Source organism: Manduca sexta, chromosome 12, assembly GCF_014839805.1.
Source record: "Manduca sexta isolate Smith_Timp_Sample1 chromosome 12, JHU_Msex_v1.0, whole genome shotgun sequence".
NCBI lineage: Eukaryota > Metazoa > Arthropoda > Insecta > Lepidoptera > Sphingidae > Manduca > Manduca sexta.
In genome coordinates, this window is record NC_051126.1 from 10,803,042 (window position 1) to 10,817,098 (window position 14,057).

The 14,057-nt window shown below is 34.9% G+C and overlaps 1 protein-coding gene across 1 annotated transcript in view; it reads right to left on the reverse strand.

Moving 5' to 3' along the window:
- Positions 1-265: 265 nt before the first annotated feature.
- Positions 266-14,057, reverse strand: part of LOC115440752 — a 42,280-nt gene continuing 28,488 nt past the window's right edge. Inside the window, exons 4-8 of the mRNA XM_030165190.2 lie at positions 7,959-8,099; positions 5,751-5,894; positions 2,229-2,330; positions 1,495-1,698; positions 266-1,210 (exon numbers count right to left, since the gene is read on the reverse strand). Of these exons, the coding sequence (XP_030021050.1) occupies positions 723-1,210; positions 1,495-1,698; positions 2,229-2,330; positions 5,751-5,894; positions 7,959-8,099 (1,079 nt within the window). The 3' untranslated portion in view covers positions 266-722. The remainder of the gene's footprint in view (positions 1,211-1,494; positions 1,699-2,228; positions 2,331-5,750; positions 5,895-7,958; positions 8,100-14,057) is intronic.

A 14,057-nucleotide genomic window follows, 5' to 3' on the forward strand; every position in this document is an offset into this window, starting at 1 on the left:
GACAACGGTACACCCCTCGATCAGTTTTATTATTATAAATTGCATAATTTTTAAATTTCGTGTTACAGTCGCCGCTCCCCTATTTAGCTTCTTGAGTGATAGCCACTGAAATCTCCCTTTAATATCCATGAATAATGACATCGTCCACGCGACCATTACAGCGCGTTTTACAACAAAAAAAAGGAATTGCGTGATATAAATGCGGCTAATGACCCACCCATTTATTCTTAAACATAGACAAGGCATCGCCACAAATAAAACAAGATATTTAACAAATTTTATTTTAAAAAAATATCAAAAAATTTACATTTAATGTGTACTTTTTTCGTTGTAATAAATCTAGTGAAGCGTATGTATAATACAAATAATTAATAAATATAATAGAACAATAGTGTATGCATTAAATCACAGATGATATCATGAATGCAAGGTGCGGAATATCTACGATATGCAAATGTAATAGGTTCACATATATTGTGCAGACGTCATTTGTGGTGACAAACATTAAATAGATTACTAAAGATAATATTATCAAATGATTTATTAATGAAATTAATGTAAAGATCCCGAGTATTTTATACACGTTTCTACTTTTCACATCACGAATCAGTTTTACAACAATTCTTATTATCTGTCTGAGCTTCACAAGTCGAATTTGTTTCGTGTGTTTATGTAACGCATTAAAAACAGTATGTTCTAGTAGCGTCATTGTCTCCTTGTTGTCAGCCATAGTAAAAATTTGAATTTGAATATGATGCTAAACTCTTTGGACTCATCATCATGTCAGTCGATTGTTCTTCTTTACTTCTACTTCTCGTAAATCTTGTTGGAATGTCTCTGGTCTGTGATGGCACATAGTCTACGTTTCCGTACATACTAGCTCCGGCGATTGGATAAATCGTTGACAATGGTTTCATAGCACGAAGAGTGCCTCTGCTGCCCGGCACATCTTTGAAGAGAATCATGTCTGGATGTACTGGATCGTAGAAAGTTCCAGAAATGTGACTGACGTCTACATCATTGTCTATGTCAGATACCGCATCGTTGAAAACGTTTGGTGCTTCTGTAGTGAACATGTCGCCATTCTTAGAATCGCTCTTGGCTTTCTGATCCAGGTAGCAACGAATTCCAATGAATATTGCGGTAAGAATGACAAATACTACTACAGCGATGCCGATGAATATGTATAGCTTGTAAGTTGACGACAACTCTGGGGAAATTAAAAAATTTACAATAAATATGATCTCGAAATGATGTATTTATTAGCATGATTTCATTTCCCTTAGCCTTGAATGAAACAAGGAAGATATTAACAAATATAATAAAAATAAAAACTAATTATTCGAAAAATTTATTTGAAAAGACACGACGATTTTGGTACAACAATGAGATAATTTGAATATGTTTTTCACAAAAAAAACTAATCATAACATATTAAGCCAAAGAAAAATTTTAAAGTAAAATACAATGAATAAATATAACTTTTGTTTGCACCTTTAGTCTTCTCAACATTAGCGTTAGTGTTTGGCGGTGGAGTCACATCTTTGGTCCGCGGTTGTAGTGCTGGATCAGCTAAAGAAGTGAAAATAGTGGTTTCTTCGGTCCTCAGTGGTGGTAAATGCTTTACTGGTGGTTGCCAAACCGAACCAATAGTGGTTGTTCCTGCTTTTATGTCACCCCATTTGTCACCAGCTCTGTCTAACAAAAGTAAACGGAGTTTCAAATTTAGTAGTTCGACTGTATAAACGAAGGCAAAACTAAAATTACCAATATAATTTATCGAAACTTGTGCGGAGATTTCAATATTTAATAGCATTATAGAAACTACTTTTAAGCCATAACTTAAGTTGTATTTAATAATAACGTAAAATGATTTACGTTCTATGCTACCACACTATACTTTTCTACTTAAATATGTAGCTTACTGCCCACCCTCTTGGAAATGGGGGATGTCATATTCTCCAGCTTTACGATCTAGTCCTCGCCTGTGAGACCTGTAGCTCGTGTTCCTAATCAAATTCCCTATACCAGCTCACTCGGGGTGGCTTTTATCAGTATATGCAGTGATTTCGCGTACCCCTTGTTGGCATTTCCAGTTTGTACTCCATCAGCTTTGGTATTTAGAGATCCTCCTCTCTAATGAGTGACTTGAGATTGTCCCGTTTAATGTACACCACTAACTCACTTCTTGATATAAATATTAGTTGTTTCAATTTCGTTATTCTTACCTTCTTTGTCTAAACGATTGTCATTAGATATCTTCAATGTGCTGTCTATTTCTTCCACTTCGGCTGGAGTCTCATAGCGTTCACTTATGATGCCTAGTGGAACTGTGAATAATTGCCAAATATTATTATTATTGCTTACATTCTAGCAAATTTTCATAATACATTGGATTAATCAATCATTTAAAATTCTATAACTTTCAGAAATAATATAGCTTAAGATAAAAATCAAAATGAGAACAGTGGTTCCATCGATTAACTTGTACAAAAATAGATCAATAGAGGTAAATAACACACGTCCCATATACAAGACAATATTAAAATAGAAATCAAATAATAATGATTACTCCCCATTCGAGATAGACATTAACCACTCGACTTATAAAGTATTATCAACCGCTTACTTAATATCATTACATTATGAACCATTATCACCCGCTCACTTAATATCATTACATTATGTACGCTCTAAACGACTAAACGCCACAACCCCCCACAAATCCCGATTGCAGATTTTCCCCCTGGTGATGACTGTGGGGTCTGATCTAATTCTTTCTAAAGACCAACGTGGTTGCTAAGCCGGGGGATCGCTTGTACACCGTTAGCATGGTACGCCTGGTAATAACAATGGCGGTTCAAAAAAAAATGGCTAAACGCGTTTATGGTTAAATAAGGTTAACAGTTATTTGTTTTTATGCCAAATTTTTTGCGATTAACTTATTATAACAGCGAATTCATTTCAATTTATCCTTTCATGACTAAAATCTACATCAGCTTTAGTAAACTTACGCCTCGCAATTTCTTGATTATTAACAATTTTTAATCATAGTTTTTGCAGTATTTGATTAAAATTTAAAAGTATCTAGTAACAGTCAGAAATTACATACTTTTTTATTAATGAAGAAAAATTGGAATGGGAGCTGTAGGTTTAGAGATTATCGCTTTAAAGCGAACTCACATCTTATTATCCCTTGATGATAAGATTGATGTAAATATAATATTAATTAATTAATTTAGCATGCGTCGTCCACTGCTGTACGTAATGAGTACCAAACATAACAACAAAATCTAAAAAGTATAAATACTATAAATATACTACATTTATATCTATACTTATAATAAATCTGTAGAGAGGTCAATTCTGTACATGAAATATATTTCCAAAATAACTATCAGGGGGTGATTAGGGATCGATACTGATGCCAAAAATGCAATTAGTAAAATTTTTGTCTGTCTGTCTGTCTGTATAACCGTTATAGAAACAAAAACTACTCGACGGATTTTAACGAAACTTGGTACAATTATTTGTCATACTCCTGTGCTGGTTATAGTATACTTTTCATCACGCTACAATTAATAGGAGCAGAGCAGTGAAGGGAAATGTTGGGAAAACGGGAGAAGTTACTCCATTTTTAAGCTTCCGTCGCGTGTGCACCCTTAATGGTTAAAGCTACGCAGAAATCATGTATGACGGAATTATTCTCCTTAAAATTATGTAAAAAATATCCCACGACAGCATGTGTCTATCTTTTATGGTTGACTCAGAATAACACGTGTAACTCCCGATAGCTTAACAGTTCGAAGCTTTCTCATTATATTTGTCTACTCTTACGTTTATAACACTCTCAGTCATCCCTAATTTAAATAGTTAACATTATTAAATATTCCATAAAAAAGAATCATAGAAATCGGTATAGAAACACCAAAGTTATACATGAAATAGGTACGCTAATAATAAGTCATCACGCGTGAATACTGAATCATGCTATAAGCTTCCTTCGATTTCACCAGGATCCCATCATCAGACCCTGACCGGACAATCGGACCACCTGCATACCACCATACATTAAAAAACATCCCGACAAATTGAGCACCTCCTCCATTTTTGAAGTCCGAAATCCACGCGGGCGAAGCTGCGAGCGGAAGCTAGTCATACATATAAATATAAAATCAATCTACCTCCTCAGTTCGCAAAGTTTATATTTAAGGCGATACCTCAAGGTCCATTTTCATACATTTTGTTTCACCTTTAATCTGGGTAACTAAACAAGTATTGGCAAGTAAAGAATTTAAATTCACGTCTAGTTAGTGATTAGTTCTCGCAGTTGAAAGAAAAACGTAAAAATAATTAATAATCATGGATATTTCGGCCTTTAAAATTTAATATGACGAAATTCTAAGGGCCGAAATATCTATGATTATTAATTATTTTTACGTTTTTCTTTCAACTGCGAGAACTAATCACTAACTAGACGTGAATTTAAATTCTTTACTTGCCAATACTTGTTTAGTTACCCAGATTAAAGGTGAAACAAAATGTATGAAAATGGACCTTGAGGTATCGCCTTAAGTGAAAACTAAAATCTCTAGGTTCGTGAGAGTCATTTTGGTTTGAGGAAATCCGACTTGGTCACTTTGGAACGGTCTATGGCAGCCAAATATTATTGTTCTAACACGTCTACATTTATTGAATTAACAATACGATAGTTTAGAACCTCTCATCAAATTTTATGTATTACCCAAATGGTGCTCGCGGTCTCACCCGCTTCAAAGACATTTCCTCAGTTTAAAGTCCCCCTTAAAACTGTTTTCGGATAAAAAGTAACCTATATCAAGGATATGGTTTATAAATGTGCCAAATCTATTCATTACTTCGCATGTTTACTTCTAACAAACGTGGAAATATCTTCACAAACTTTCGTATCTATAATATTTTATAGTAAGAGAAGACATATTATAGAACGGTTTTGTAATGGTTGTACATCGTTCTTGATTGTTATAAAGTCTTCACAATTCCCCTTTTGCCCATAAGCTATTACTGGATACTGAGATTTCCTAGAATAACTACAGGGGCCTTATTCTATATCCCGCACGTTATTTTAACAGTGCGTAACAAGCACGTAACACAACGCATCATGTTTAGGACTATAGAAATTTGGCTTACAGAATACCATTCCACGCACATTTCTCGAAGATAACATGACACGGCCGCGTTACGCGTTTACACTATCATACAGAATAAGGGCCCAGTACATTATCTATTAACGATTTAACGTGACATGGAATCTGCGACCTAGAAGGACTTCCTTAAGTAGGGATTCAAGATTGTACAACCTATGTAATAGTTTCCTATCGACTTCAAATTTAAATTATATTTATTATGGTACACAGGTAGGATTAAGGTGTTATACATTTATATTTCAATACAGCTTTGACCCGCTATAATAGCATACAACAATTTAACATTCTAAAGAAGACAGAACACATTCTATACATTAACATCATCAAGATAATCATTCAAACAGTAATAAAATTTGTCATGCAAATTTTTTAATTATTTACTTTGTAGTCACTAATGTCTTTAAAATCTCTTATTGGTTTTGGCAATTTATTATATATGTCAGAAATTAAGTGGAATACACTGTTTTGGAATTATGCAGTTTTGTGTATAAATATCATTTTGTTATAGCGTCTGACACGATTGTTAAATTTAAAAAGGTGGTTATTAATTTTGGCATAACTTACCACAAGCATAGACGATTTTAAGATAGGGTCGTATTTGAGGGCCACAGAAGGACTCGAATGTTCTGCCGCTTGCTAAGACAAGGCACCGACGCTTACCGTGGCACACCTGCATCACCTTCTCCACGGTGTAGGGTGTGGAACATGCTGAAAATATGCTATCAATATTTACCCGTGAAGCATCTCAATGTTTGCCGGCAAACATGACAGCTACATTGACATTTACGTGTGACACGGGAATATAACCTTATATACTACATAATAAGGTTATGTTTTCCGTGACACGCGTAATGTCATGATGTCTTATTTCACCAGCTTTTCGAGCTCAATTGCTCGAGACTTTTGACCTTCTAGATACCCCTTTGATACCTCTTAGACTACCCTGCTCTTAGAGTGTCAAGTCTAAGACCTGTTGCCGAGTGACGGCATGGAACTGGACCCCCCGAATTGTAAGCATGCTATATACTATGACGGAGATTACCTACAATTATTATTATTTAAAATGTTATTCGGTCCATTTATACCCAAAGAGGACAATAATGCTATTTGGATACCTAGTTTTATAACTCATTGCATGAAGTAATACGATTGCGAGTCTATCGCCATTTCGTCAATAAATTCTAAAACCAAGAACCTTAGATGACTTTTTTTCGAAAAAAGAACTCCCTCCGAATCAGGTTGAACCTGTTTTGAATGTAATCTTAAACCTCATACTATTGATAACCCTGGTCTACTACTAAAATATGGCAAATGCAATCACTATTACTCTTTCACCAATAACCCCTGGCCTGACAGTGGAAACCCGGCTTTAATAAAAATAAAAAAGCCTGAGCAGTACGTTCTTTATTAATTCGAATTAAGAAAATATTAAATTTTTTACTATTCCCTACATTATGAAATTCTTTTTTGCTAATGAAAATCTTCTTAATGTCGTTAAATTTAAAATGAGAGCTCGCTAAAAGCCCCAGGAGGTCAGGGTAATTACGCAAAACGAAACTAAAGTAACAAGACACATTAAAACTATCCTGCGCAGTCGTCTGTCTGTTTGGAAGAATGACACGTCCTTTTCACCCGTTCATATTAACATTTTACGTGAGACGTCTCGGCTTATTGCATTTTTGTGTACCCACGGATCACGTATGCTTTGCTAATAAATATTTTTTTTTCATGACACGAGTAACATTTTCACGTCATGGGACGTGATTTGGGGCGTGCAAACTCATTGTGTAATACTTGCTAGGTCAGATTTGTTTCTTTTTTTATAAGAAATTTTGAATTGTATTAAAGTTGTTTTTTTTAATTCCCCTAATGTATGTAGAATGAATTTTATTCGTTACAAAAAAACAAAAAATCTACTCACAATGCGTGAAAGTATACCTTATTGTTTACTACATAATAAGGTTATTTTTCCGTGACACGCGTAATGTCATGTAACTGTCATGTAGCTGTCATGTTTGCCGGCAAACATTCCGATCATAAATGGGTTAATTTACATATTATGGCAGGTTTTTAGTGGGAAGTTTTTCAATTCCATGTTTTTCAAAACTAAACAAATCAAAAGCACAAGACGCCTTTATCCCCAAAGAGGTAAACATAGGTGCAACCCAGGCTCCCGCTTTTCTCCTTGGTTGTTCGGTCCCACGAAGTGATAGGGAGCGAGCCCATCACCATACCGGGCATAATCATCAAAATCCGAGCAGATTCTAAGCAGAGAAACCCAACATCACTTTGTCCAATCCGAGAATCAAACTCGAGACCTTTGGGCGGTAGTCATACCGCGCACGGAATACAACTACGTCACCGAGCAGAATAATCTATAGAAAACATCGAAGACTTTACAGCTGTTAAATATGTAATTATTTAATGCAAACTCGTTGACAGTCAATAACGCACTGACGTCTTTATTGTGACAGGTCTAAACCTGCCAGACACATATATAACATTTCTCCCCCATAACATAAGAATTATTAAGGTACAACTAAACGTGACCATGGATAACAACAGCCTTCATGGTCACGGGGGGGACTGAAGGCTGCAAAGTCTTCGAAACGTCGGGAGAAAAATAAAATACTAATCGCGATAAAATCCGAAAATTAGTTTAATTTCAATGTCTAACATTCGCGTAAACATAAGAAATCATTATCATAGAAAATATATTATAATCTGGTATCCTTTGCAAAAGTCGCTTAGTATGAAATATATATAACTTACATTCAGTAACACCGTGTGCTGGACAAGCGATTTCGTACGCTGTGCGACCGTACTGAGCGTCGAATATTGCGATTCTTGAGTGAGGATTGCAGCTCAGTTCCATCAGTTCATCCTCGCAGACCGTCTCACTTATAAAGTCATCTGTTGAACAGAAAATATCATTACATACTTTAGTATAAATTACTTGCAAATTCATCAGGATAGAAAACATTATACACTTTTATGGGATAAACGCCTAGGTCATCAAGGACTTGATTTTTGTGTGCATCAAAATGTATTTCTGGAAGTGGTTCTTTCGATTTCTTCTTATACTTCTTAATATCTGGAAATTCACATCAAACATCTTCACAAACGCTCACATAAACAACGCCATCAACAGGATTTATTTATATCAAACACAATGGTAAGCTCTTGTTCTACCGTAAGATCAAAGCGGAGTGGGTGGGTGAAGTGACCTTTGTGTACCTTGTGATTTACCCCTGACTGTTCTCAGGCACTATTTACATAGTATACTGTCAACAATTTTGTCTTGACTCACATAATTTAAATATCCCCAATTCATATGTACTTATCACGTTTTTTTCAGCGATAGAGGAGCAGTCACCTACAACCGTCCAGCTTGGAGATGTATACTAATATGTAAAACTGAACAGTTCGTTTGTTTAAACGCGCTTATCTCAGGAACTACTTTGATTTTTTTCACTTATATGAAGCTATATTACTCCTGAGTTCCATAGGTTGTTGTTTTTTATCCAGAGGACTTAGAGAACGGGACTTATTCCATACAGACTTTAGGCGTGCGGATCCGCAGCAAGGGCTAGTATCATATAAAAGATGGTGAAGCAATTGCTATCAGGGCACAATTCCAGGCTTTGGTCTTCCACACCTGATATAGGCATTAGGTACTGCCAGGTACATTTTTTTTACAGGCGACATAATAATATGATGTATTATTTCTTCATGTTTGAATGGAATTTGGAATTTAAATACAGTAAAGACAATTTCTCTTATCAATAAATGTAGGTGTATGTGTCTACTCTTTAAACAGTAAAAGACCAGGTGAATCATTTCTTCGCTTGTTTATATTGTTATAAATTATAACAAATTCCTTATGCAATAAGTAAATAAAGGTGAATGTAGACAACTGCGCACATAGACTAACGGCCCGTCGCGTCGGTTGGTTTTTCCACTAGTATAAATAACTATAATCATGACATAAGTTATATAACAAATATAGGCATCTAGTAAATTAAAGGAAGCCAGCACGAGCACATTTGATTGCCTGATAACGAAGGTTAGATTTAATACGCTAACAAGATTTGGATATAGAGAGTCAGAGGTTCGAAAACTTTTTTTCTCATAGACCACTTTCAAAATTTTTCTTGTTTCGGTGGACCTATTTTTTTTATTTCGCGGAAAAAATGCATCACTACTACCACCCAGTTTTCGTAGACGACTGGACAGTTATGTTTGGGTCACCGTGCCTTACGAGCTCTATCAATATTTTCTGCCTACATTGATAGGTGAAGTCAAGCTAACATTTTAGTTCTTTACTATCAAACCAGATAAATTTTCGTGGACCCCGCTTACAAATTGTGAACCCCTATTTCTTGAACCCACCAACATAGTCCCCCGTCAAGTTTGTCAAGTCTCCCGTGGCCCTTGGGGGTTCTGGACTACTTTGGGAATCAATATACCTAATAATATTTGCCATTAATCTTTCCCTCTGGTTTGAATTGAACGGTCTCGTCTCACTGTCGCCTCTAATTTTATATAAGATCATATTAGATTGTAATTGAGTGATTTCTCGAAGTTTTCGTGCGACTTGCCAGGCTGAGTGACTAAAGATGTTTCTGGTGAGTTGTACAACCGTATTAAATTCTTACATTGTTTTATTGGAGCTCGTCAAAGTGTCCTTCCATAATTTTAGTTAGTTTCGTAAGATTATACTGGTATGTTATAAAAAAATGTCTAGAACACGTAGAAAAAAAAATATTTAGAATCGAAAATTTCAGGTCATTTAACTTTTCTGCAAATTTCATAAAAATATGTATTCTGGAGATATAAACCTGTAATTATCTCCCAGTTCAATCGTTTCGTTATCTATTAATTTTAAATTCGGTATCTGATTTTAGATTTGAGGAAGAAATTCGAATATAAACAATGAATATATTTTCTCTGAAACAAAATGTTCAACATTTCAATAGGGATATTGATAATGAGCAGATAAATACATCAAACATTTTAATGGAAAATAATAATTTTACTGTAGGCTTTTCCAATTGTCAGGTATTCATAAAATAAAATATATACATGCAGTTGTATCAATAAAATCTATATATATAAAAGAAAGTGGTGTTAGTTACACTATTTATAACTCAAGAACGGATGATTTGGCTGAAAATTGGGGGATAGGTAGCTTAAAACCAGGAGACGGACATAGGATACTTTTATCCCGTTCCCACGGGAAAGGGGCGTGAAATAAGACGTGGTATAAGAAAGCAAAATTTGGTATGGAGATAGTGTAAGACCATGAGAAGGATATAGGCTACTATCTCGGGAAAATATATATTGGGACTCGTATCCCGGAAAACTCCTTCACGCGGGCGAAGCCGCGAGCAAAAGCTAATAGTTTATATAGTCAAGTTATAATTTACTAGCGTTTGCTCGCGGTTGCGCCGGCGTCATATAATATTTCCGGGATAAAAGTCCCGCTATATATTTTCCAAGTATAAAACAGGAGTTATATAGCTTCCTTAAGTGAACCTTTCAAAATCAGTTTGATAATTTCTCAGATTAGCGCGTTCCAACTCTTCAGCTTTATAATACTAGTATAGATTTGCTGAATAACTTATCTAACAATCTAAACCCTGTACCATATCACTATTTGACATAGCTTCTTCCGAAAGGGTACAAGATTAAATCTGATTAAGTTCGGTCACATAAATGTCAATGATTGGCGAATTGATCGAATCAGCGGTCAATTACGAGTCCACAGTCAACAGCAACCTTAATTAGGATCGGGAAGGTAAAAAGGTTTCATTCGAATGATTGCAATTCTAGGTATTTGGGATGGCTGATTAGTATTTAGACATTACAATTGTTAGATAGATAATTCTTTATTGAAAACGACATAAGTAAAAGAAAAAAACACATATACAAATTAAGTATAGCTAGTGCAACAATAGGCGGTCTTATCGCTAAGAGCGATCTCTTGCAGACAACCGTACCATTGTTGTTAATGCTTTTATTTAGGAATTCGAATGGTGACCACCGTATTGTGTTTCTACTAGTAAATAGCAGTGTGCCACGGCTAGATGGTAAATTAGTCAATTTAAACGTTAGTCTAGTCAAAATTTCCCATTACTTCGTTGAGGTCATGCAATAGTTTATCGCACATATTTCTTCCAACATAATTTGTTTATTTTGTACGAAAACGCCACCTTCAGACATCAATCCAAAGTTTTACCAGACATAGAAATCTAACCCAAGACCTCTCAGTCCACAGTCCAAATAGTCTGCCACCAAACAGGAAGACGAGTTTAATCGTACGTCACACACTAGTGTATTCGTAACACAAACACCAACTCAACATAGTAACCCCAATCTCATTCCCGCAATATTGGATTCTCTAAATACTACACGCAAAAGGAACTGAATAAATCCAGGTGATTAATTAGTCACATATAAATACAAACGAAAGGCGCGACCATCCCTCGAACACAATGGAATGTAAACACGTTAACCCTTTCGCATCCATTAGTATGTAATCCAAAACCGGCAGTACGATAAAAGCGTAGGCTTGAGTTCGTTTATCAATTAGAAGTCCGAGTGTTTTATACTTAGCGTGAGGGTATCGGCTGGCTTTAGTAATATTAATGGCGCATTGTAGATCGGCGTGGAGGGTTGCCTTTTTGAATTTCGAACGTTTTCTTTTTCTTAGCAATGACGCGGCATGACATGAGGTTTTATGTGTCTTTTACTACTGGTCATTTGTCCGATATAAACTGAGCTCGGACCCTTTTTGGTTTTTCTACGCGGCGAATGACGATTTTAAGTAGTTATTTTTTTTAATCTTATTTTTTCTAAATTATTTTATGATTTTATTGATAAATTTGTTTAGTGTGATTATTGTGCAATACCTTACCATTTTTTTCTTAATCATTATATATATTTTCCTAAATACGTTATGATGCCAAATAGTTAACATTTCAACACTTTATGTATAGCGCTACAATCGAACAATCGAGAAGAACAATATAATAGTCCGATCAACTCTATTTAAAATACATTGGGTTTTGTTTCAAATTTGTTTTATACAAATACAACTGTTGTAAATCCACAAACATGGCACTCAATCAGGAACACCGAAAAACGGTCAAACTCTACTAGCAGAATTATTTACAACATATTTTTACCATTAAAGTTGAACCAATAAAATTATTTGGAATTTCATTTCCCTTTGACACTGTTCATTTACCAAAATTACAATAAAATAGTAGCATTTAGTCTGTATATTTCAAGAAAAGTAATATATAAGAAAAGGTATGACTAAAGAAGAAAAATAGGACACGTTATCTTTTAAAATTATGTTCTGTCTGATTTTCTCATTATTTGTTAGCGCTCATTTCCGAAACTACTAAACAAATTTTCACGAAATTTTCATAAGTGTACAGAGTGTTGTTCGAGAATTTAGCTTTGTTATATTCAAACCGGATCATATTAAAAGTAGATTTAATCAAACCTAACGCAAAAACAAACCAAAACAATTTCAAGAAAGCATAATTCACAATTTCGTTTACTTGGACGACTCACTTATTCCTATTATATATTCAATAAAATATTCTATGGGAACTATCTGGAACTATATTCTATCAAATAAAAAATGAATTTTCCAAATAGATTAATAAATGACTGAGTTCTAAGGTAACATTTCGAATTAACAACCTCCTCCTTTTATGAATTGATTTAAATATTTGATTTTACAAAACCCTTTCTCTGCCATGCATTTTCTTCACTAAATCATAACGTATATGAATGCATACATATAGATGCATTTTCTATTCAAATTAAACTCGATCGAAAACTTAATACCAAGTGAGGTATATACCGCAGTGTGGCATCGTACTCGTCCGATAATGAGTGCGGGCCGCACCTCGGGCACTCCTGTACTACCACGCCCGGCAGGGCAGCGACCTTTATTTATTAACTGGACGTAAATCACAATACACGGGCCCTCATAAAAACCATTGCGTCACGCGATTTCCTAGTCCTTTAGTAGCCCTTGTTTTGTTGTGTCTTGTAAAATAAGATTTAGAGGGAACTGTTACTTTAATCGTGTTTTATTAATTATACTTTCGACAAAGATTTTAATTCTTTGTTAACTATCGTCAATTCTATAAAAATAGTCGAAATGAAGATAGATAAACATTTTATCATAGGAAGGGTACGACACTGCTAGAAGCATAATTAAACCCTGCCTTTTCTATATTTACAAATATCTCTTTCCGAAGGTGGAATTAAAAATTCTTCTGGCAGTTTACGTCGGCGTTACCTTAATTTGCTTACTTACCAGTCTAAATTCTACAAATACATTTACGTTGTTACACCACAATAGAACAGTGAAAGGATCCACGCTCAGATTATTTCCAAATCTGTGAATGCACATAAACGCGAATATTACGATGGACACAATGCATAAGTCAAATGATGTTTCATTGAAACGCGGTCGATGGGGAGCTGCGAACCAATAAATAATATTACTATGAATATTGGACACGACACAAGGGTTGAGTATCGTGTAACACAAAGGAAAAAGACGGTTACTAAAGAAATATGGAAGGGTAGAAACACTATTTTGTAACACCATAATTATTTGCGAGTAGGTATACTTGTTACTCGACTGGATACGAACATTTTATACCTACATGACTTAAGACGCAGTTGCTGGAAAACCTAATAAATAAATAAGCTGATCACTTATTTAAGCCGGTCACGCTCTATAGTCAACTTGTATAATACAACTATCATAAACACTAGCATAATACTAACAACCGACGAGCGATGTAACATCTCTTGTTGTAACGATTTCTTATGTTT